At 45.2% G+C, this 26637-nt stretch overlaps 1 protein-coding gene across 2 annotated transcripts in view; it reads left to right on the top strand.

The window, feature by feature from the left end:
* Positions 1-26637, top strand: part of RRP9 (ribosomal RNA processing 9, U3 small nucleolar RNA binding protein) — a 147193-nt gene that overhangs the window by 63281 nt on the left and 57275 nt on the right. For both annotated transcript variants that reach the window (XM_086938722.1, XM_086938720.1), the window contains exon 7: positions 457-581. In XM_086938722.1, the coding sequence (XP_086794848.1) occupies positions 457-581 (125 nt within the window). The remainder of the gene's footprint in view (positions 1-456; positions 582-26637) is intronic.

Raw genomic sequence — 26637 nt, 5'->3', positions numbered from 1 at the left:
GGAGCTGAAAAGCATTATAAAGTGTGAACTAAAGCCCTTCATGTTTGAGACTTTTTTCATGGTTTCTAGATTAGGGGTTTTAGTATGAAAGTTGTGCTTATTTTATGTGGGAAAGAGTGACCCATAATCCGATAATTAGAGGAGGTGGGGGAAATAATTTGGGGATCAGATTGTGTAAAGTATTTAAAGTAAACTTCAATGATCAAAGGCCAATCCCAACTGTTGTCTTTTTCGTGTCAGTTGGAAGCTGTAATTAGACCACAACTGTCCTTTGGGCATCTGTCATTTTCGGGTTCAAGCATCTTGTCAGCTTAAGTTTGTGTGATTAATAATAAAATATCTATTAAATAACTATCTGCCCCATTAAACTTGCACTCAGCCCTTCCTTTCTTAGTTTTTACTTGACATTTGATTATCATGTATTAAGCATGTGCGGCTTATGCTGTGTTTTCACAGGGGATGTCGCAAGTGGAAAAAAGCTACATACTATACACGGCGGAAAGAAAGGAACAGAGGATCATCATGTTGGTCACACAGCCCATGTCCTGTGCATGTCCATCTCCTCAGATGGAAAATATTTGGTAAGATTAATTACGGATTCCCGCCATTTTGTATCCTGCATAGACAAGGAGCAGCCAAACCAGGAATGAGACACGATTGGTCCGGTCTCGTATTTAGAGGCTCCCTTGCCCTGGTTTGGATACTATTGTGCTCCTAAACCCTTCATTTTCCTTACTTGCTTTGATTCCAAAAGCATAGGTGCTGCTTAACAGACTACTTTGTGGACCACAATATTGGCCCCAAAAAACTGTTATGCTTTCAAGACAAACAAATTAATTCTTTGTCCTGAAGATGATGCCATGTATCTGTGTGTAGGCATCGAAACGCCGTCGACATAGCATCATATGTACCCTACAAATAGAAAATTGTTCACAATGATGCTTTGTACTTTACTATTGTCTGTTCACTGAGATACTAGCACAGACCGCCTTTGTTGCGTCAAGTTTACCCCCCTGTTTTGTCTTGTCCCCTGTGGGTTACTGGTTGTACCCACCTTGTAAAAAATCCTTTTATGTTTTCCGTATCTCTTAAAATAAAAACCTGTCCTGCTGGACAAAGGTCATACTGACTATTGAGTGTATGTCCATCAATTCTGCCTAATCCCTGAACTACTAGGGACCACTGTCTTTTGAAATACGTAACTGCCCAAGGTCCCTAGTGATATTCCTTTGGGTCTCCCTTGTTCTTTGAAAAAAATGACACAGTTGTGATGGCATATTTTAAAGTCCATATACAATTAAGGCTGGATTTTTATTACTCAGTATTAATGCTCTAGTTTTTCCAACACATTTTCTACATGTTTGCAAGTTGCCAGTGTATGCATACTTTGGTAGGCCTGTTTTTGCTATAGTTAAAGCAAAATAAAAGGGCTGGAGGCTTTATTGGTTCATTGTGGAAAGTTATGTTAAAAAGTTATCAATCCTTACTGATGTAGCTGTGCACTTTAGAAGTTCTATAATATGTTGGTTTCTACAGTTTTGATCTGTTTATTGCGGAAAGTGATGACCAGTCTGCTTGACTCATAGTAAAACGTTGGTGTTATAGGCAGTAGGCTTTTAAGGGAGGGTTGTTATTACATTGGGCTAAAGCCTGTCGACAGGTAATTTTTATATGGAATCACACAGATTACAGAGTAGGCAAAGGTTGTGGTTACTCACATGAGCAAACCATGGAGATATAATGTTGGTACAATGGCAGTTGGTATGATGGCAGTCGCTATTTTACCTTTTTAGGAGGGATTTTATAGTGTTTTTCCCAATGTAATGTTGTACTGATTGTAATTTAGTACTATACCTTATGGTTGCCTTGCTTCATGCAGCGGGTCTGAGTGGGTTATGGTGACTAGCCATTGATAAAATCTATACACCTGACTGTTTCATTGGCAAAAGGGTTGTCGGATACCATGGGTCGGATCTGTTATGAAAAGTTCCAACAAAGGTAGAAGGGCTGATTTTTATTAAATCTTCTGGCGATTACAGCGCGGTCTCGCCAGAGACCTATAGTCACCGGCTCAGCCTCCCAGGATACCAGAGATGGCCACGCGCATCTAAAAGAATCGGACCGGAGCGGGCCGTGCGCACGCGAACACGCGCTCCATTCAGCAGGCCGGAATGCGCGCTTAGACTTAGCTTTCAGTTTCGTTCTCTGGCACTGCTGTCGGTGGAATGGAGGCGGATGGCCTGAGCCTGCAGCACTTTCCAGGAGCCTCGCCTGGTTATTTCATACCAGACGCATTTCCTGCCATGGTTTGTATTGCCCCTTTTCTCTTTTTTTTAATTTATTTAAGCGTTCACAGCAAAATTGCAAATCAAAATTGACAATTCAAATACTTTTTCAATACATTACAAAAAAAGAAAGGAAAAAAGACAAATTTCTATTTTCCATCACAATTCATATACATTTAATCTTCCATTCTCAATCCTCATAATAATCACGGAACGCACTCCAAATATTTATGCCCGATCTTTTTTTCCTAACTCCCCTGATAGAGAAAAGTCCCCATTCCAAATTATACAAACTAAGCATTTTGGCACGCCATTGGTGAAAAACAGGTGGTTTTTCCTGAAGCTACTCAGTGGCTATGCATAAACGTGCTACAGTCATTGCAAAGAAAATGAAATACCGATGTTGATATGGAGGCTCAACCACCCTGTCCTTTGGTATTTTCCCCAGTAGCAGCATAGCCGGGGTAATAACTACAGGCATTCCAATTACAAAAGATAAAAACTGGTCAAGATCAGTTATAAAACATTGAAGTTTAACACAACTGTAAAAGATATGCACGCTATCCGCATCAGCTCTACACCGAAAACACTTACCTTCATTCCCCCCACCCCATTTTGCCATTCGAATCGGAGTATAGTATAAATCAAACAAGGTCTTAAAAAATTGGGCTTTTAAGTTTGCCGACATTAGCGTCTCCTTGGAAAGTAGTAGTAGATCTTCTACATCTACCTCTTGATCCCCTAATGCACCCACCCATTTTATCCTCACTTTTTCTAAATCGTCACTCCTATCGATAAGCAGCAGTTGGTAAAGCGTTCCGATTTTTACTATCCTCCTAATTCTTTTACAACTTTATTTGGCTGAAGCACAACTTGTCGGTGAAATAAATCTCGTATTTGCAAAAATTTGAAGAAAACATTTCTAGGAAAGAAAAACTGGTCTTTTAACTCATCAAAAGATTTACAGATCCCGTCGTCCTTATACATATCTCCTAGCCATCTAACCCCTTTCCGCTGCCACCTTATTGCCATGTCATCAGAAAATATGCCAGGGAGAAACCTGTAAGTGTTTAAAGGCGTATAGGAAGATATTTTCCCTATCGAAATTATCTTAGCAACCCACTTCCAAACCTTAAACGCGCCCAGCACTACCTTGAAACTAGTTCGTTTGTAATCACTCCCGTCGACCTCCTTGAATAGTGATTGTTTCGCTACAGACCCTAACTGCATTTCAAAGATAGAAGGGGAAGAGGCCTTATCCTCCTCAGTCTCCCCCGTTATCAACACCTTCATCTTCAATAAAAGACAGGTTACATAATACAAAAAGAAATCTGGCACCCCCATCCCTCCCCTAGCAACTGGTAGTCATAAACTTCATTGCCCGTCTAGGTCTCCCTGGGCTCCAGATAAATTTACCACAGCGCGACTGCAGAGCCTGTATCCTATCTTTCGTAATTTCTAGGGGTATTGATCTAAATAGATATAAGACTTTTGGTAGCACATTCATTTTTATGACATTCGACCGTCCAATAATAGTTAGATATAATCGTTCCCACCTATCCAAGGAATTCCAAATTTTAGTCATCAATGTGGTCCAGTTAACCTCAACTAATTCAGTCATGTTGGACCTCAACTGAATACCTAGATATGTAGCCTCCTTTACCACTCTACTATCCTCCCATACTACAGACTCCGAGCACAAGATCTGCTTTTTTAACACATTTAATTTATATCCTGCTACTCGCCCAAACTCCTTCGCCAGCCTCTCAATTTCTTTAATAGCGGTACCAGGGTTACATATACCCCCATTGGACCCGGTCAAACGCTTTTTCCGCGTCAAGTAGGATAAGCGCAAGATCGTTTTTTTTCACAACAGCAATGTCAAATAATGTAATGACCTTGTTAACATGCTCTACCGTCCCTCTATTTGGTATAAAACCATGCTGTTGATGTGAGACTAGAGAAACCATACGGTCAGATAGCCGATTAGCTAGTATTTTTTTTATTGTAAGCATTTAGTAGCGATATTGGTCGATAAGATCCTACTAGGTCCGGCTGTTTACCCTTCTTACAAAAAACCGCTATAGTAGCATCTGACCATGATCTAGGAGGAACTCCCTGCTGGGCCTTCTGCATTACCAATAGCAGCTCATTTTTGATATTATAAAATTGTCCATAAACCTCACTGGGTATTCTATCAGGGCCTGCAGCTTTGCCAATACGAAGGCTCTTTACAGCCCTTTCCAGCTCCTCCTCCATAATTGGAGCTTCCAGACTCTGCGCCACTGTAGGATCCAGCTTTTTTAAACCCACTTCAAACATTTCTAGCCAATCCAGCCCATTACAATCAGTCCCTGCGTATAATTCAGTGTATAACTGCTTAAAAATCCGAAGGATTTCTTGAGGGTCAGAATGGGACACACCCATATCATCCTTAATCGCCAAGATATTTCTAGCTGACTCCTTCATCCGAAGCTGTACCGCCAACCTTTTTCCAATTGTTTCACCATACTACTGCTTTTTCATCCTTGATGTTAAAAACTTCCTTGCGTTCTCTACACTCCAGTAGCCCACCACTTTCGCTCTACATTTTGCTACTTTATCCTCTAACTTGCTTAAGTCGTTCAGACCATTAACTACCCCATTCGTTAATAAAGTTTCGGCCTGTACTAAATACTGATATAACATACCTAGCTCTTGTCTGGCTTTCTTTGCTACCGAAACGTAAAGCTCATACATTCGCCACGAAAAAAGGCTTTAAAGGTGTCCCAAACTATGCCTGGGGTGGCCGTCCCCTTATTTTCCTGGAAAAAAAGCTGAATCCACCTTCCCATATGAGCTTCAAATTCATTATTTAACCCCAGCTTCCTATCAAATGTAAAATTTAAACATTCCGGTCTGGTTAAGCCCCCCTGTATCTCTAATACAATAGGTGCATGGTCTGATGTAATTCTAGGATAAACACGGACTGTTGCACCACCCAATAATGAGGCTGGGGTAAAAAAAATAGTCCAGTCTGACCAGCTTCTTGTGAGGATAAGAATAAAATGTATACCCACTATCTTGTACCCTCAAGCTGCCCCACACGTCCACCAACCCATGATCCTGCACCAAATTATGCAAAGCTTTATATACTTTTGGCTTACGCCCCTTCTATGTGGCAAACCCGTCCTGTAATACCCTGTTAGTCAAGTTGATATTGATGTCTCCACAAACTACCACCGGCTGTGGCCAGGTGGCCAATTCCGAGTTTACTTCAATTAGGGGTTCCGGTTCATCTAAATTAGCTCCATACACAGTGCATAGCGTCAGAATTTTTCAATCGTCCTTTCTTATCCATTAGTTTCCCCCCAATTTTGACATGGTTCCCTTTACTAAGAATGGCCACTCCCCTTATCATACTAGATTGCCCTGTTGCAACCACTAGCGAGAATCCAAGTTCTTTTAACACCTCCCGTTTCGACCATGAGATATGAGTTTCCTGTACACAAAGTAAATGTGGTGAAATATATCTAAGCTCAGCTGCAACCTTCTGTCTCTTTATGACATTGTTCAGACCGGAAACATTCAGAGAACAAACCCTTAACCCTTTTGTTGCCATTTTTTACTTATGACCAAAAATGAAAATACCACAAATGAAAATACAGAAACTTCTCCTGATTATCATTTTGTACTGAATCCCAAAAAAAGTTCTGATGGGTCCCAATTCCGTCTAATGATTACTGCTAAGTAACAATTTTTGCGCAATTTGCTGTGAACAATTTTTCCCCTTTTTCCCACACCCTCCTCGTGCACCCCCCAAACTCTACCCTCCCTACACCTAGCCCCCGTGCGCCCCTCCCCCTACCCACCTACCACCCCCCTAACCCTGAGTAGAGGCTTTAGGACTCTATAGATGCGAGCCTACCCCCAACCTCCTGCCTTTCCCCACGGGGCATACTACTTCCAATCTAAGAAACAAAAAAAAGGAAAATCCGCTGCTACTCAAGAAGCTGAGCATAGGCAAGAAAGTACCTAAACATATGAGTTACAAATTTATGAGTCTAAACTAGTTACATTTTACCCAAAAATTCCTTAGCAGTCATAAAGTAATGGGTGCGCTCCCTAAAAATAACTTTCATTTTAGCCGGAAACAACAGAAACACCTGTGCACCCTTGGCTTGAAAGTCCGGTATTAATTGTCGGAGCTGCCATCGTGAATCAACTGACTGCTTACAAAGATCAGGGCACACGAAGAAATCACATCCGAGCCCACTTCTCTTTTTATCTGGCCGTGCTTTCATAAAAATTTCCTCACGGGCCAAAAAGCTATTGAATGCTACTAAAATAGCTCTAGGTTTCTGGTTCAGTTGGTTCGCTCTAATGTTGAACGGAAACCGGTGTGCCCGCTCCACCTCCCTGTCCCAGTCCCACCTAGTAGATTCCGAAAATGCCTTTTTTAACCGCTCAATTATAAATCCTCGGGGATCTGACCCCTCCTTGCCCTCCGGAATCTGCAAAAACCCTAAGTTGTTTCAACGTGACCGATTTTCTAGGTAAATCAGTTTCCAGTTAATGTCCTCCTTGTTAGCAAATTGTAGTTCCATTACTTTCTTTTGTTGGGCGAATTCATCCTCAAGAGTGGATATACGCGCCTCGGCTTCGTTGGCTCTTTCAACAAACTCTGAGTGTTACTTGACAAGGCGCGTAACTGAGTTCTGTAGTTTCTTACACGAATTCTGCACTCTCAGACTGTCTTCCCGGGTTTTGTCCCTGTGCTGCATCATGGTCTTGTATATCAGCCCCAATGATATTTCTTCTGGCGGCTCCTCCGCCCCAGATAGGGCTGCTGTAATGTCTCTCCTTCCCTTTCTGTTTCTCCCGTTTTTATTTCTCCAGTATGATTTAATTGGAGCCTTCGAACTGTAGGAAGAACAAGGCCTTCCAAATCAAAACTACTGTGAATGCTGCCGTACTCCATACTCATATAAGTGGCATATTGCTGCGCAAGGTCCTCAGAGGAAGCCATAGATTGCTCCGAAAGGGAAAAAAAATCTGCAGAATCAGATTCGATGACATTAGGGACCGATAAGTCATATGAGGCCCCCCCTTGTAAAACCCCCTCTCTCAAGGGGCTCTCCATATTGGTAGCCTGGGTGGTAATTGACTTTAGCTTTGAAGATAAACCGGGGTCTGGCAACATTTCTGGTTCGCTCTCATGCTGAATTTCATCATTTATTGCTTCAGAGTTGCTCTGAACTGTATCTAAGTCAGTCACATTTTCCAAACCGCTCACTATCTCAGCCCCCGTACTCCATCTGCTATCAGGTCTCCGCTCTCCCTTCTCTGCCCAGCGTCTACACCCCCATTCAATATCATAGTCATTCCAGCAGCATTCTCCTCGGACTTTTCAGAACCTAGCTGACCCTGTTTAGTCATGTCCTTATTCTTCATAGAGAAAAATAATTCCGGGATCCCCTTGGCAAGTTTTACAGCGTTTAAATCATCACTCTCTTTACCTCGAGCCGCCGCTTTCGCTGTTTTCTCTGAGTCCTTGCTACGTGTGTCAGTGCGAGCAGCCGCCTTCGCAGCACTTGAGGCCTCTTGTCCGTTCTGCACATCGGGGGGAGCATTTCCCTGTCCACGTCCTCACCGTCCTTTAGGAGCCATTGCTCCTGCCCGCACTCCCTCCACCGTACTCAGGTTTGCGTCTCTAACGGCCACACCGCTAGCTCCAGAGGCCACGCCGCTAGCTCCAGAACAGGTGAGCCGAGTGAACCACCTCCAAAGCACCGCCCACCTATTCCACCGCAGGCTCCGTGCTCCGGCTCAGCTTGCTGCCACAACTCGCAGCCACCACATTTGCGCCTGGAAAGTTTTACCAGACTTCTTTTTTCAAAGCAAAAGCCTGACTAGGCTCAGGTAGGTCCACAGCTCAATTCAATGATCCTCTCCAGCCCGCTCCCTACTCTAGCAGCACCATGTCCCGTGAGGTCCAGCAGGAGTATTGCCCTTTTCTCATTGCTCTCTGACGCGCGTTCGTTTGTAAATGTAAAACCCCGAAAGACCCTTGCTCATAGCGCCGTCCTTCATGGCTCTGGCACTCTCTCTGGCCAGGACTATCCTTCCCACCGGACAGGTTTTCATGTTCTCGCTCCTGGCCAAAGATCTCCTCTGTTGCTCTGGCAGTGCCCCCTTGCTCTTGCCTCAGGGCAGCCACCCCCCATCCCCTCCTCCGGGTCCCTGACAGGTGACCGTTATAAGCCGAGCCCCCCACACGGGGTGACTGGAGCCTGCCGTGGTGTGGAGCTCCGGTGCCCGTCTCACTGGTCAGCACAGTCCCTCTCCGGCCCCGGTATTTCTGGCCGCTCAGCGGGGTTTTTTTTTGAGGCGGGCACAGATGATCCCTTTTCATGGCTGCCGCCCTATGACCCCTGTGCGCGTTTTTGTGAGTGACGCAGGCAATGCAATGGTAAAGGCCAAATTACTGAGATGAATTTATTTGTAACCTTTTGCTCATGAATTTTATTTCGGACACTGCTGGAAACCGAAGCCTGCCGTGTATTTGCAGAAAAGGAACACAGGCCCCATTCCTTCCGAGCGCAGTCATGCCGGGAAGCCTCAGCCGCAGCAGTCTTTCAGGCTTTTCCCAATCTCAGGCCGCCGTTAGTCCTGACTTAATTTTGTAGGAAGTTGCATTCTGTCCAGGCTGACCAGTGTTTAAAAAAAAAAAAATCACTTCGGCTTTGACAATTTCTTTTATGAGTTTAACTTGTCAGCCTGACGCAATCCTAACAGCCTATCAGAGGAGCAATCTTTCCCTATAGTACTGTCCCTGCCTGAGGTTGGCCCACTGGCCTAATGTGACCTTATGACCCCCAGCCACTGGGACAGCATGTATACAGGCGTAGTCCTTTGCAGCTTTCCACAAACCACTGTGCTCGAGGAATTCAGTAGGATTTGATCAGTTCTCAGCTAGACTACAACTCTCTGAAGGCAGTTGGTTACCAAATCCAAGATCCATAAGCACTGGCAAAGCCAATGGTTCTGCAATTAATGTGCTGATGCATGCAGCATTAGGACATTAGAGGGAGAGAGGTGTAGCATGAGTAGACAAGAAGGTCTAGCATTCATATAGAGGCGGAAGGATGTACCCATATAGCAAAATGCTCTGGTCTGAGCCAAGATTTCATTAGCAAAGTTTCAAACCAGTGGCTGATACTGGCTGGACAAAGAAAGCCAACAGTTGAAAGGGGTAGAGTCAAAGCCCACTCTATGTATATTGTTAGCAATAGGTCTATCACTGTCAATACCCAGACCTAAAATGCTAGGTCCTGGTGAGCAGAATAACAAGCATTTACAATGCAATCTGTCTCGCATTTGCACGAGTTTAAGCTATTGGCATTGTAAATGACAATGCCTTTTATTTATGTTTTAAAAACAAAAACATGGGTTGCCCTTTTACTCTCTGGGGATGGCACTACTGGATGCTGCCCCTTCCTACCAGGGGTGGCATTTTAGCCCCACCCTCTTGTCACTTGTAAGGTTTCGCTTGACTCTGCCTGGCAGATGTGACCTTCCTGCCTCAACAGCGGGTAGCTTAATGTTCTAGCTTTGTTATGGGGCTTACTTGTGCCACATGCTGGGTTTTGCTTTACTCTGTGCTCCCTGACAGTTGCGGGCATATTGCCGTTTGATGAGAGATAAGTGCACCCCTTTCCCTCCTGCTGTCTAGCAGGTGTGGCCCTCCGAGCCAAACCATTTTTTCTGTTACAATAGGTTGACGGGAGTGCCCACGAACACTTCCGGGCTAGGAACGCAGTTCATTGTTACTTCGCCACAGCCTATCCCAGCATGTGACACCTGTTTTACCTTCTAGAGCTGGTCCACCCTCCTGTCACTAGCCACGACTTTTCAGAGCTCCCCACAAGCCCTCCAGTGTGGGAGAGTAGCCTATCTTCAAACTGTATGCTTCAGTGTTGTTACCTAAAAAATTCAGATATTGTACCGCTGTCAATTATCTGTGTGTTGACAGGTGCAGCAAGACTACAAGAACAGTGCTTCCTTATGAAAGGAGTTGGAAATGTATAAGCAAAACAAAATTTAAAATGCTTTAAAAAAATTACTTGGACTAATTTATCAGAATGGCGTGTTCATGTCTTTCTAATGGGGCATATTAGTTTTCACTTTTATATAGCGCAAACTTTACCCGCAGGTATCAGAGCGCTTTAAATCAGCATACTTATAATAAGCAAGACTAGCACTCTATATTACTGCCAACTTTGCTTAGCATAAGCAACAGCTAACCATTCACAAACCATGTTTATATACCAATTGCAAATTAAAACAAAAAAATCAATGCAAAGCATTGTCATTTACAATGCCGGTAACTCAAACTTTAATGCTGCGAGACCTATTGCATTGTAAATGCTTGTTTATTATGAAGCACCTGTGTTAGTCAATAAGCCTTTGTGGATTGTTATTGCACTCTGTTAAAGCCTGCAGACCTGCATTTTGATGCATGAGACTTCACATATTACCTTTGTAGGCAAGGACTTTGGTGTTGATTAACCTCTTTGACAGACCCTAGGTCAGTATTTCCCAAACACTGGACCGCAACTCACTAGTGGGTGGCCAGCTAGTTTTTGGTAGGCTGCGAAAGTCCAAGCAATAAATAAAGATGCCTTTACTTTTCTGTGTTTATCTTGTTACATTGGCTTGCTTCAAGATAGAGGTCAAATGTCAGGCTGTGTCTTAGACAAATTGCTGCTTTTTATAACATGGTGATGTTTGTTTACAAGCTTCTCTCACTTTGCGTTCAGAGGAACAAAAATAAAGTGAATAATATGATAGTCTTTCACTGGTACATAGAGTTAAGGCAAAGGCTGTCGGATGTCATTTTTTTCCAACACCCAACAAATCTAAATACCTGTAAATGAACTGTACACATTCAGCAGTTAGGAAAGCAAAAATGAAGTAATTTTTTTGTAATTCTTAAGTGTAATGGAAACAGATTTATTCGGATCAACACAAATCAAGACACCTTACTTGGTGGTGCACACATGTTACATATTCACTGAAATCAGATTTCCAAACATTACCATTTGTATGCAGTAAAGTTTTATCAGTAAATTTTTTCAATGGAAAATGTTCAGTCTGTAAATGACTGTGTGCTACCATATGAAGCTTTATTTACATAAAAAAAATCACCTGCAACATGTACATTAAAGCTAGGAGTTTCTCGAATGTTTGTCGTTCTAAAAAGTGGATTGTTCTCAAAGGTTTGGGAACCACTGCCCTAGGTATAGAAGGTTTGCGTCGTAATAATTCTAGCTAGATTTACCTTAGATTGCCAGGCAGGCTTGGTTGTCAACCAACATATTGTAATCAGAAATAAGGAGAAAAAAAATCATGCAGATGTCTGGCAAAGAAGTTCGCCCAAGGGAGACGCCTGTTGCATAAGTTCATTGCGAGTTACGAACCCACGTGCACCCCATCCCTCCAGACATAGTGAATGACATATAAGTTACAGGTAAGCTGGTGCAGACTCTTGGCGAGCACAGAGAAACACACATGCAAGCACTAAATTATGGTAGATTACTAAACCAAGCAAGGTGCATACAAAATGGGGGCTGTGCACCTGGAAACCCGATCAGAAAGTATCAACAGAGGGACTTGTTTGATCTCTATTCAGTGCATGGCCAGATAATGGTGACCGCTTTGCTTCATCTACTGAGAATTCAGAAAGGGCTGATAAGCACTGGTCCTGTGACAACCTCGGCTGTAGTGCAAGTCCGTAGGCTGAAGAGCTCTAGCTGCATCCACTTGTGACCTGTGAAGGCACCCACGTGTAGCTGAAGAGTATAGTTGCAGCTAGCAGTCACAGAAGAAATGGCATTTAAAGACATCTGCTACAGTTGATTGCACCCATTTGAATTCAGTCTTCACCACAAAGAAAGTGCAATCGCCTCATAGGAAGAAGGCTGAGCAATATTGCATTTGGAAGAAGGATGCTAGTCCGATGACTCTAGTATGGTCAAGGTACCTGGTTTTGAAGAGACGGGCAGAGGTAACCAGACACTGACACAACAGGAAATCCTTTTCAAAGAGAGGGAACCTAAGACAAACGTATGACCCACAAACTGTAGCCCCCTGCGGGAACTGCTGATGTAATCAGGCTTTCAGCCCAGGGAGTTCAGTGGAAAAAAGAGATGGACCTTGGGTGCCCAGAATAAGGTGCCACTGTAACATGGTGGGAGGGGGAAAAGAATCACACTATGAAAGAGCCTACACCTAGTTAGTAATTGAAGAAAGAAAGTCAATAGGTGCCTGATTAAAAGTTTGGCGGCGCATCGCTAAGTCTGCCACACTGCCGAACCTGTGGTCAGGCTGCCCGCCAGATTACGTGTATTTCTCGTGTCTGGCGGGCTTTTTTTTACGTTCCCACGGCGGTGCCCTGAAAATGGGCACCGCAATCGTAATGGCACAATCAATTCCTACACAACATGAACTATTGAGCCCATGCTGTGCAGGAACTGGGGTGCATGCATCCACATGGCGTGAGGCAGCAGCGGGGCCCTGTAGGGCCCCCTTTGTTTTCTCTCCGCCACGGTTTTCACGTTGGTCGACCCACCATGAAAACTTTGGCGGAACGAAATCTTGTAGTATGCTTGGCGTGACAGCGACTGTCCTACCAAGGGTATTGCGGCCTCCTGACCGCCAGTGAATCATGGTCTTGCTGCGGTGATGCAATGGCGGTCCAACCTCCCTAGTTGTAACGGGGCGGTCGGGACACCTCTGCACCCCCACGAGTCTGGTGGTTTATGGACCGCCAGCCTCCTAATTAAACCCTAGGTCTTTACCCATCATAATACTAGTGGTGGGGTGGGTGTTTTGAGGCATGCACTAATCACCCAATAGGCAATGAGATTTATTTTTTACCAAAGGGTATGCTGTGGACAGTTGACCTGGTTTCAATAGGTGAGGCAGGAGCGAACAACGGGGTAATAGGACAGCAGCACAATTTCTGGGCAGCTTATCGGAGGATTAGGATACAGCAAACCTTTCTCAGCGTAAATACAAAGTGATATCACTTGACATTAGTAGTTTTAACTCTACCAATCAAAGGAAGACTACGAGGGTGTATTTTGAACCATGATCAAGTTATAGTTTCAATGCAAGAAATGCATTTGTTGAGAAAGGACCAATGTTGTATAAAACACAAGAGATATTGTCTTTCGTTCTAGGCATCAACCCCCGTGTAAACGGCAGGGGAAGATATTCTATGTAAAGAGGTGGTGGTGGTGGGTAAGGCAAAAGTAAAAAGGTCCTGAATGCCGGTACTTAAGGGGTCAAATGCATTGTGATGCCAAAATAGAACATTAATTAATGCATACCAACATGTTTTTCTTAGAGCTAACCTGGGGAAACTAATGGTCCGTGAATAAGTAATTGCTCTGGCTTATGTTAAAAGTCGATGGGAGGGATGACTAAGGGTCTGTAAAAGAAGCTCAAGTACTTAGGCCTTGAGGATACTTGTGTGCACTCTACCCAGATGAGAATGTTGTACTTTCTATTCCAATGTCCATGCAAATAGATTCTTTTGACACTGGTGCAGATGAGGCAAACATTTCTGAAATATCTATAACAATTCATGCCACATCGAAATTATTTGAAGGAAGAGGGGAAATCACTATACATAGGTGCAGCGAAATGGCTTCTGCCCATTTAATCCACCTAGATTTTTCGCTTTATAATCACTTGGCTGTTGGACCTTTAATGTGGATGAGTCTCACTACCCGAGTCCCTCTCACTGCTCATGTGTCTGTCTTTTCAGATACCCTAGCTGCATTGCAGCAGCTTTAAGAGGCACAAGTCTGGTTACACTTGACCATAGGTCACGCATGTGTAAAACACAATACATGGTAGATCTGAAAACTTAACATCGCATTTAGGCACCCATAAGAAAAGACTATAATAGTGTCGGAACTCACCAACTTCTTTCTGAAAAAAGGAGCAGGACACCTCCGTGTCAGTAGGATTGGACTCATTTAAGGCAAAGTGAGGACTTTCACATTGAGCACAGCTGCCAAAATAGAAAGTACTGATCAGCAAGTTCATCACAAGTTCTGTGTAGACCTTTGGCGTTTTTAAGGGATCAACTATCTCTAATTAAAACAAATTTGATAATAATCCATTACAGAAATGATAAAATACATCATATGCCAACTAGGAGACTCCTGTTACAGAGGATGAAGGTGCATGTAGGACACCAAGTTCATGTTTATTTTTGTAAAGGGCACAAATGCCATGAAGGACCTTGGCGCTGAGGATTCAGGGGGCTTATAGTGTTATGAGAAGGGAAAGAGAAACTTAACAGGACAGTGTTATAATTGAGTGTTAAAAGCCATGCTTTAGGTCTTTCCTGAACCTAAACAGGGTGGCCTGTGAATTTAGACAAAGTGGGAGGCGGTGCCGCCAATGAAACTCCTGCTTCCTCAGTTGGCCAGTATAATGCAGGAAATCCTGACATTTTTAATGGAAACATAACACACCACTCTGGCAAGTGTATGCCATTGAAAGTTCTTTCTAAAATGTTCAGGGCCTGAGCCATATAGTGCCTTGCGGGCGATACAGAGTGCTTTGAAAGTGATACGTTTTAGGTGGGCATTTATGTAGGGCTTGGAGGCTGACTGGAACTTTGGAATCCCTAGAAGCACCCGAGCGGCTGCATTCTGCAGAGTCTGCAGCTTTCTTAGCAGTCTTTGTTGCATGGTAAGGTAAAGAGCTTTACTGTAATAGTTTTGACTGGACCAGGGTAACAATCACTGTTTTCTGAAGTTCTTGGGGAATTAATGGATTTTTATTTTTACTATTCTTAAAGTGTTTAAAGAGGATGAAGTGAGCGCTTTCGTCTGTGCTCTAAACGTCAGTTTGTTGTCTAAAAAGACGCCCAAGTTTCTGACCTTGACAGGGGTCTGAAGTATCCCCATATTCTTTGGTCACCAGGTGGGGGACCAGAATGCAAGGTGGTTGCCAAAAAAAACCTCTGGCTTGTCCAAGTTTAATTTCAGACAGTTTTGCTTCATCTGTCTCCCCACATCCTCCATGCAGTTGTGAAATGTAACTGCGGTTTCATTCAAATTACTAGAAATTGAAACCATGATTATGTGTCATCGGCTTGCAACGGGTGTAACGTATATATATTAAAAAATGTTGGGCTTAGTGATGATCCCTGCGGGACAACACAAGGCAAGGGGAAAGTGGTAGAGATCAACCATTTAACCGCATCGCTGCGGCGGTTATTTTTCCCCTACGCGGCTTTTTTCTAAAAGCCGCGTAAGATGACGAGCTCAGCTCGTCATCCACACACGCCCCCCGTGGCTGATGACGAGCTGAGCTCGTCATCAGCATCGAAGGGGTTAAAAATACAGATTGTTCTCGGTCTGAGAGGAATGATCGAATCGTGGCCAATTCGATGGCCTTTATCCCTATTCTGTTTAGGCTATTCAGTAGGACCTTGTAGTTAACTGTATCGAAAGCCGCCAATAGTTCAAGAATTCGATTTATTTGATTTCCCTCCCTGATCCTTGGAGGCTCGAATTTCTTTTGTGCCAACAATTGGGGCTGTGCCCATGCTATGCCTGCTTCTGAAACCAAACTAGTCCAGGAGAAAGTTAATCTAAAAATAAAAGAGGTAAATTCCATGTTCATTGCCCTTTCCACCACTTTGGCTGGAAATTGAAGGCGAGATATTGGGCAATAGCTATTGGTTTTGTATGTATGTGTGTGTTTAAAAAAAATATATATTTTAAGAGGTAAGGTTGAGGCTGTTTTCCAGACTTTAGGGAAATATCTCACATTGAATATCTCATTAAAGATCTTCATAAAAGATCTTCATAAGGTGGGTAACTACAGTCTTTGAAGCCATCCGTTTGTTGCTGGGAGCATGGATCAGATGATCCAGATTTAGCCTGCTGACTTGTTCTGACATGGGGGGGGGGGGGGGAGGGGGGGAGTATTGCTTATTTGAGGTGACGAAAACACTTCATTAGGATTTCGACTAACATCCTCATTTGATACAAACTCATTGTGAAGTTCCGCTAATTTGTTGTGAAAAAAATCTGACAGTTCGTTACAGAAGGATTGATTGGCAGTCGACAAATTGGTATTTTTGAGATTGGTTAAGGAGATAATTGTTTGGAAAAGAGTTCTAGCTGAATTTTCGGCGTATGTAATTTTACGAGTAAAATAAGAGTATGTTTCTTCTTGAATCTTTTCTTTGTACACATGGGCACATTGTTTTTATTTTTATCTCTCGTTAGGATCATACTTTTTGCACCATATCCCTTTTGGTTTGTGACAGGTTTTTTTGCTGACTGCCAAGGTGCTGATGGTTTTTCTATAGCAGGTAAATGATTTTTTGGGCACCAGTTGGTTGACGGTAGAGCACATCCAATTAGTGTGAATAGTGGTAGAGAAAATAGATAAAACATTGATCACAAAACCATGAAAGAATCCCAGTATGTGTGACGTTTCATACTATACTCCTACCAAACACCGAATCAGTTATTTCCAAAAGTATCGGCTGTACAGGTGAACATTCTAATGTCCTATATATTATGTTAATATTACTAAATGCTGAAAAACATTTGATCATGTGAGCTGGAACGTTATTTGAAATCCTACCAAAAATGGGTCTTAAGATGATGGGATAGATTACGATGTTCTATGAAGCTCCGCAAGCGAGGGTATCGGTGATTGGTAGTAAGTTGGGCAGCTTTGTGCTAGAACCGCATTTCATCCTTGCACTTGTAGTGGTAGCCTTGGCTATCGTAGTATGCACCCATCCTAGCGTAGCGGGTAATATACTGCAAAAGGTGACTGAGCCTGAAACATCAATCCCAGCACAATTGTCTTTGCTGGAGGACATAGATGAGATTTCAGACCACAAAATAAGTAAGGATGTCGGAGATAATCAATATCCTCTTCTACTACAGGGAGTACAAAGTCTTGAAGACAGATTGCAATGGTTGCCATCCAAAATTAAATGCCTTCACATCACAGAATAGGAAAATGATATAGGGTGAAGACATGCGACACTGGCAATGTTAAGTTGGCGAGCGAAGACCATCCAACTCTAGACCACCTCCCAGCTAGATTTCTCAATGCTGGTGGTCGCGAATGGTCACGACCGTATTTAGGAAGCTGCTGCTAGAGTAGAACATCTACTCGAGTGGCAGAAAGAAACAGTACCCTCTTGCGCTACGCATGGTGCCGTTCGCGCTGATTTTCCAGTGAGGTACAAACACCCAGCACTAAAAATCTTGGCGAACAGGACGACCTAATGCACTCTGCTGCTTGCGTTACTCCGTGTAGTGAGGCAGAATTTTTTGGTCACTTCCGCCCAGGCTTACTTATGGCTATAGCATGCAGTTGTCAGGAATATGGTCAGAGGCCCCTAGGGCAGGCATGTAGTATAGGGCCATAATTGTAACAACTTTGGGTCTTTTGCCACTGGTGTCTTCGTTCACTATACTGTGGAATATTTAACAGGGAACCAAGTTCCGTTTTTTGGCACTTAGTTCTGAGCATAGTGAGACAAAGGAGTCTAAGAATTACTCGGAGGAGGTGCTGTAGGCTACAGGCTCAGCAGCAAAAAATACTTAATAAATCACTGTGTAATCAGTACATTTTTGAATGAAAAGGAAAGCTGTAATGCTCCCCATTTGAGTAACAAAATGTAGTGGATACAGGTAAGACAAGTTTGGTCTAATGCCTTTGTAGGATGTTGCCACAATCGTTAAAGGCAGAATTAGAAGACCAAAACACAGTGCAATCAATTTTAAAATATTTCACAGTTGTACCACCTTCTGTGACATTCAACAATGTGTGCAGTGATTCACTGTTAATACTACAACTGTCAATAAATATTTTAGTGCTCAATACTCTTCAGTCTTAGCATCTCAACATAGTGGGTACAGGTTGATTCAGCGTTGTCTCTGCCTGTAATCTGCAACCTTTATAATACTCTCCACCTCAAAAGTCTTAGTGCAGGGGGCTGCCCTGTTACCTGGGTGTTCCTAGGGAGACATCCCTACTATCGGCAAATCTCTAAATAAGGGGAGGGGAGACTGCGGCTGAGGAAAAAAACGAAATCCCTCCTTAGTCCGGGAGATGACTGGGCTGAAACCGGTGGTGTAGGGCTGATGTTTCAGCCCTTGGTGCTGTTATCTCTGGCCTCAAGGTACACAACTCACCCTGAATCTGCATTGGCACCCGCCACCCCTCCCTGCAGGGCGGCAGGCGTGCTCCAGACACTCAGAGGGGGGAAGAGAATGAGACCACATTTCGAACGGCGCCTCTGCCTTCGTTTCGGGGAAGTGGGCTTGGCTTTTTTTTGTTTCACCATCTCCCTGCCTCCACCTCCCAACACCCCCTCCCAATGCCCCGAACCTGGTAGGATACACCTAATTTAACAAATCAAGTCCCCACGTTCCTCCAACCCCCATTTTTAGGTCTCGCCTGTCAATGCGCTTGCGCATTGTTGGCGAGAATTATAGTAAGTGAAAAAGAAGTCTACCAAAACGGCTGCAGATCCCATACAGTTCATGTGACACAGGCGCGTGCACCCTAGCCACATAACACACCACCATTTGTCTGTGCCTCGGCATCAGACTTCAAAGGCTGCCGCCTCCCCAAAAGCGTGCCCCCCCCCCCCCCCCCCCCCCCCCCCGGCGTGCATATTGCGCACCACCATTTGTCTGTGCCTAGGCATCAGACTTCAAAGACTGCAGCTCCCCCGCCACAGCGATGCCGAGAGATTGTTATCCCATTCCCTCCTGCACGTACCCTGTCTATCTTCTCATCAGTATGGTATGCGTGTTTTCCCTATCCACTGTTTCAGGTTCTGATTATTTCTCTTTTGCCTTCCTCTTAATGTCGCTCCTCATTTTCCCTCCTGTTTTCCATCTGTCTCTTTAACATTATTGTCTTGTTTCACTTTTTTCCTCGTCACATTTCTCTTTTGCTTTGTTTTTTTTTTTCTCGTTCCTTACTCTAATCCTGGTGCTTGTTGTAGCTGGGCAAGGAACAAGCACAGGGAGCTACACAGCAGGAAAAAATCAGCAAATTTGCTATACTGGAACGCCTTATGGAGAAAGAGGTATGTAGGCACCTTGATGAGCCTGGATGTCCCACTGGATCAGGCGGTAATGCCAGCTACCATTCTGCAAGCCATCAAAGACTTTCACAATGACTTAGAAGAGCAAATTGGGGGAGTGGGAGTGGACATCTGTCTATGGCAAGACTTCAGAAACCAATCTGAGCGCACCGGAGAGGTTCAGAACCGCATCTCCTCTGAGGAAAAGATGCGAATCATGGCCAGAGAACTGAAAAATCTGTAGGTTCGAACTGCTCAGTTGGAGATGTACGTGGAGGAGAGATTGAGACTGAACAACGTGAAATAGGTGGGCCTTCCTGAAAGTGTATTGAGTCCCTGCACCATGCAATTTGTGCCCGATTTATTCCACTCCTGGGCCTGCTTTTTAGGTCTCGCCTGTCGATGCGCATCGAGCAAGCGAGACTATGGGGGCTTATCCACTCTTTATCCAACTTGCAAGGAATCGTGGCGATTCCTTGCAGTGCCCGTGACTTTTAAGCTCAATGCGCATGCGCATTGAGCTTAAAAGCGCGTGCACATCAGTTCCCTCAGCCGCACTAGGCCCCCGCTCCGCCCCCTCCCCTGCCCGCCGTGTCGCATTTCTCCTCCCCCCTCCCCTTATCTGCCTTCCCTCCGTCTGTTCCCTCTCCCCGCTCCGCCCCCTCCCCTGCCCGCCGTGTCGCATTTCTCCTCCCCTTATCAGCCTTCGCTCCATCTGTTCCCTCTCCCCGCTCCGCCCCCTCCCCTCCCCTGCCCTAAGCTACCATGTTTGCCACCTGCCTAACATCAACATTTACGATCTTGTTGCAGTCAGTCACTCTTTCCGAATCACAGACCTGAATCAGTGCCTCTTTCCTCCCTGCCACATTAAGTATACATGTGCCCTGTATTGCTCTCTCTGCCGTGACTTCTCTACAACGCCTCCCCAACCTCTGCTGCAACTCTGCCTCCTGTTCCAAATTGGCACACTTTTCTATCCGACGTATGTCTTCGGTATTTCTAAATCCCTAGCTCTCCTGTACCTCACTTACCCTCCGTTTACTCAATCGGTTAGCGATAACATCCTACGCATTAACTTTCCGGATCCAGGCGGAATGTTCCTGCATGTAAGCCTTACCTGAAAACTTCAAAATGAAGATCACAAACATCCGGGCGTCTCTACTTTAAGTCCATTTCTATTAAACTTCAATTTCCAAAACAAGAGAAGATTATCGGAAAACTGGTGTTAAACAGATTGACAGGATGATAGGCGGAGCTTGGAGAGTCTTTGTGGCTGTATTTTCCAGTTTACCCTGCCATTGGTTAGAAAACACATAACCCGCCCCAAAAAAGGTGGGCCAGCCAACCTTTCTGCAGCGGAAGAGGTCTCTCTCTAGCTGCCCCGGAACTGACCCTTGATTATCAGGAAAGAACGACCCAGCCGCACAGGGCCGGCGCACGTTGAGGTCTGCGCTGCCACGCACCACTTCCTGACGAATGGCCCTGTGGACTCTGGCATGCGGGAGGGCATTGGGCGTTCTTGTATAGAGGTCGATTAACTCACCGCAGCGAGGCCTCCTGTAGTGCACTGGGAGCTGCTGGCTTCCCGGTGCTTCTCTCGTTCCCTCGCTGACATGGTAGCTGGGGCAATAATCCCGTAAGCTCCCAAAGCGTCAGTGATAGAGTGTCTGACTTGGGACTAAGAGCAGTGTTTAATTTATTTTAAAAACAAAGTGTCTATGCCCGAAGCTCTGCTCAGAAGCCCACGGTTGTACGAGTAAATCTCGTCTCGCCTGATATTGAGGCGGATGGTCTTAAATACAGGTCATGACTCATTAATCCACTGCCAGACACCTTACATTCCAACCCTCCCGGTTCAGATCGAAGACTACTGATTTCAAAGCTACCCCCCAAAAACCGATTTGAACCCTCACTCACCCTCACTCACCCTCAACCCCTCACCCTCAACCCCTCACCCTCACTCACCCTCACTCACCCTCACTCACCCTCACTCACCCTCACCCTCACTCACCCTCACCCTCACTCACCCTCAACCCCTCACTCACCCTCAACCCCTCACTCACCCTCAACCCCTCACCCTCACTCACCCTCAACCCCTCACCCTCAACCCCTCGCTCACCCTCACTCTCACTCCTCACTCACCCTCACCCCCTCACCATCACTCACCCTCAACCCCTCACCCTCACTCACCCTCAACCCCTCACCCTCACTCACCCTCAACCCCTCACCCTCACTCACCCTCAACCCCTCACCCTCACTCACCCTCACTCACCCTCACTCACCCTCACTCACCCTCAACCCCTCACCCTCAACCCCTCACCCTCAACCCCTCACTCACCCTCACTCACCCTCAACCCCTCACTCACCCTCAACCCCTCACTCACCCTCACTCTCACTCCTCACTCACCCTCACCCCCTCACCCTCACTCACCCTCAACCCCTCACCCTCACTCACCCTCAACCCCTCACCCTCACTCACCCTCAACCCCTCACCCTCACCCACCCTCAACCCCTCATCCTCACTCACCCTCAACCCCTCACCCTCACCCTCACTCACCCTCAACCCCTCACCCTAACTCACCCTCAACCCCTCACCCTAACTCACCCTCACTCACCCTCAACCCCTCACTCACCCTCACTCACCCTCAACCCCTCACCCTCAACATCAACCCCTCACCCACCCACCCTCAACCCCTCACTCACCCTCAACCCCTCACTCACCCTCAACCCCTCACTCACCCTCAACCCCTCACTCACCCTCACTCACCCTCACTCACCCTCACTCACCCTCACTCACCCTCACTCACCCTCACTCACCCTCACTCACCCTCACCCACCCTCACCCACCCTCACCCACCCTCACCCTCACTCACCCTCACTCACCCTCACCCTCACTCACCCTCAACCCCTCACCCTCACACAGTGCAATAGGTCTCGGAGCATTTGAGTTAGAGCTTTTAGAAATGTTTATGGCTTTTTTTATTTGTAATTCTTTAGCATTGGCTACAGGAGACAAAAATGCTAAAGATTTACAAAAAAAAACCCATAAACAATTCTAAAAGCACTAACTCTAATGCTGCGAGACCTATTGCATTTCCAATGCTTGTTGTTGGAGAGGGCGTCAACCACTGCGCCCCTTCCGGGCACCACAGCATGACCTATGCTCCTCAGACTTCTTAACAGTGTTGACTGGGATACCATCCTGCGAACAGCTCGCTAAACCCCCTGACCTCTGCTGTGCCTCCCATAAAGTTATGATTTCCCCTGATTATGCTGCCAGAGTACAACTGCAATGGATGTTGTTCCTTGAAGTAAAATAAACTCTGGGCGATGCAGCTCCAGTACCTGTTCTATCACGCCTGTTTGAAGGTGATGTTTCAAGGCGAATCCTTCTTTTTTGACAGCTTAGAGATGGCATGCAATTTGGTTGGGGAGAGGAGACCGCAACTCAGTGATGCAGGATCTTCTCTGTCTCCATCGGGAGGCCGGCCGAGAAAAGGAGCCCAAGCCAAATAAATGCAGCAGCAGCAACAACAATTGAAACCAAGATACCAGGCTCACATAGGAGATACTGACCGGGGTGGGGGCTCGTCTGTAGTGGGGACCAATGATGAGTAGGTACATAGCATATAAATACCATATTTTTGTGAAATGTGGGGATAGAATGTTTTTGATCTATTATGCTAATGAATGGAGCTGGACATACCTCAAACACTATCTGCATTTCTATTATCTCACTGTTTTCGTGGGATTTATGGTTTCAAATTCAAGCAGTTTTTTTCAGTTATGAGGGTGACTGATGCTTTGGGGTATCAAAGTGTAGTGTGGCGGTTTGGGACAGGGAATTCTTTGGTTAACAGCACAACGCACCGTAGGCTAAACATTGTCGCTGTACTGTGAATACACTGGACATACCTAACATGACACATTGACTATAAAGGTCGAATGAGGGTCGGTGCTGGGATATGTAAAGAGATTATTCCCTAAAATACTCCTCCTTTAGAATGCCCACTTACTAGGGACCAATAATACCCTCCTTGGCCGTTACAACTACACTAGCATCTATCACACAGGTTTGCGCGTGCCTCATGAGGTGTGGCCATATTGCTGATCCTTTCCTTCCCCTTGGTTATTTTAAAAATGAAGGCAGACAGGTTGGGAATATAGTACATGTCTAACCCCCACCCCTCCAGAGTGACATATTTCAATTTCCGCAGTCTGTGCCTGTGTCCCACCCACACTGATCGATACCTCTCTGAAAGTTTTATCCCAGATACTCTTGGCGTCCTTAGGGAAGAGGGTAGTCATGGGCGGGGACTTTAACTCAGTCATGTACCCTGCCCGAGACTACGGGTGCTGCGTCTGACTGGCAATTCATGTCTCGTTCTGATTGGACTAGTTCCCTTAGACTTAGTGATGGATGGAGAATGTGTATCCCAGAGGCCCTCCACTTTACTTTCTGCTCGTATGCTTATAAAACATACTCTAGACTTGATTACTTCTTTGCCCATGTGGGTGACCTGGCGGGGTGATAGGTGCCCAGATACTTCCAGGCTCTCTCTCTGACTACTCCCAAACTGGGAGGAACTCAAAAGGAGATGGAACCCCTGTTGGGTGCAGGATGTGCAATGTCTTGGAATTCCTCTGAGAGGGTATAGATGACTAGAGATTAATTCCAACCTGGAGATATCTTGTGCAGTCGTCTTGAAAACTATAAAAGCGGAACTAAGGGGCCAAATTATTGGTCATCTTGCTGGCCCGAAAAAGGATAAAGAAAGGTAAAAAAACGAACAGAGCAGCAAATGGTTCACATTGAGCAGCTGAAAGTCTGAGCCCCTAGTGAGAAGACTGGGTGACAGCAGGCAGCAGCTAAGACAGCCCTGAAATGGAGGCTAGTGGATGATAGACTGCCTGAACGGCTTTGCAGCACCGACTTTACGAACACGGTTGAAGACCGGGAAGCTCGTCAACAGAGATATGAGACCAGGCTTATACCCAAATTCGTACTCCCAAGGGGGAAGTTATGTATGCATCTCAGGAGATTGCAGACGTGTTCACAGACTACTGTGAAACGCTTTATTAGGTCCTGACCGTACGGGGAGCTGGAGTGCCAACATCAGATGGTACATCATCTGATGTTTCTAAAACAACCTCCCTCCGAAAGAGCAGCGCAACAATTCCCATTGACTGAGTAAGAGCTAACAGAGGTCATGCAGGGACTGCCCTGAAAAGGGCTTTGATTTGGTTGAGTGGTCATTTCTCCAAAAGGTATAGGTGGAAAAAGGGCTTCACATCCAGACACCAACAACCTCCTGAGCCCTCACCAATCGGGCTTCAGAAAAGGATGCAGCACGAAATCGGCTACCCTGAACATAGTAGATGACTTGCACAAATCCCTTGATTCAGACAGTTGAGGCTTACTCGTACTCCTAGATCTATAGGCGACCTTTGACACGGTCGACCACAAGATTCTCTTGAACTCCCTTCGAAAAAGGATGGGAGCAGACAGGGTGGTCCGACATTGGTTCACATCTTTTTCTACAAAACTGCTTGCAACAAATAAAAATAAACAACTCCACTCCTTACACATTTGCTTTAACCCGGGGTGTCCCCCAAGGATCAATCCTCTCCTTCACTGTTCAACATCTACATAGAGCCCCTCACTTTCCTTCTCAAACAAGCAAATCTCTCCTTCCACCTTTCTGTTGACACCCAGCTGTACTAGTACATTTCCTCATTAGATGACCTAAGCTGGCTAAATGCCACCCTTAAAGAAGTCCAATACTCCCATTCCCCTAAAACTCAACTAAGATAAGTTAGAAATCTTTCTCATATCCAATAACTAACTGACCCCTCAGATGCAAGAATAGCTAAACTCCATTGATGCTCTAAACTGCAACCTAATCGTCTGGAATCACAATGGACCCACGATTGAACATGAGCAAACCTATAAAGAATTCTGAGATGAGTGACTTCTACAACCTAAAACTCCTGAACAAAATCAAACCCTTCATCCCTTCAAATGATCTCAAATATGCCACGCAAGTGCTGGTTCTGTCCAGAATGGACTACTGAATTACTACACTCACAGGTACACCAAAATCCCACTTAGGCCCCCTAAGAACCACTTAGGCCCCCTAAGAACCACCCTAAATGCAGCAGCGAGGATGGTCACTGGAATCAAATAATACGATCACATCTCCCCCGCCTTGAAAGAATTAGTGGCTCCTAATTGAAGGCTGATGCATCATCCAAACTGCATGCCTCACTCACAAAGTACTTCACAATAGTAAATCAGCCTACGTTGCGTCCTTACTCAAAAAGGCTTGACAGACAACAACCCCAAGAACCACCAACACCCTGCTTCTCATTTTTTGCAAAAAATCACAAAAATCGAAAACTGGAACGCTTCTTCTCGGGCAATGCCCTTTAAATCTGGAACTCCATCCCAGTATACATCAGGACTAAAAAATATATATACCCTTGCACACAACAAAATTATATAGTATGGTGTGTCAGTGTAGACACTGGTACATTAGAAACAAAGCATGTGAATGGACAATAATTCATTAAATGGTTCTTGTGAATAGATTATTTTAATGATCTTGAGACACATCCAGCCGACACGTGTTTCGTCGCATGTGGGATTATCCTCCCGCGACTCCTCTGGGATATAATGGATGAAGATGTCACTGGGGAGGTCGCTCTGCCGGTGATAATTCAGACCCAGCAGGGCCTAGGACTCTAAAAGACAATGTAGAAATAGCGTGTGGGGAAATGCATTGTACTGTAAACTGTGGAGCGTGGTCTACGCAGTAGGAGGATCTATGCCAGCACGTGGATAAGGACTTCCTCAAAAAAACGTTGAGATGAGAGTCTGAATGGTTTGGTCAGACCAACTGTAAGCCGGACGTGGTGCAAAGAAGAGAGAGCAGGTAACTCTAGGTGCAGAGGGCGTTTGCTAATTAGGCAGAGACGGGTGCGTCTAACATTTGAGAGATGGGTAGTGGTGCGCCGAAAGTTCTGCCATAGAACATGCCCTTTGTTCGAGAGAGACGAGTGCATCCTCATCAGATCGTGGTTCTGTGTCCCGAATGGGGTCACCATCAGGTCTAACCCATCCTTCATTAACTTCAAAATACCGCTAAAGGATCTCCGCAAACGCCCAGCGCGATGAGGATTCCATACTACCAGCATCTCGTCCCGATGAAG

The sequence above is a fragment of the Lissotriton vulgaris genome, chromosome 9 (assembly GCF_964263255.1).
Source record: "Lissotriton vulgaris chromosome 9, aLisVul1.2, whole genome shotgun sequence".
NCBI classification, from domain to species: domain Eukaryota; kingdom Metazoa; phylum Chordata; class Amphibia; order Caudata; family Salamandridae; genus Lissotriton; species Lissotriton vulgaris.
This window is presented reverse-complemented; position numbering and strand designations above follow the sequence as displayed.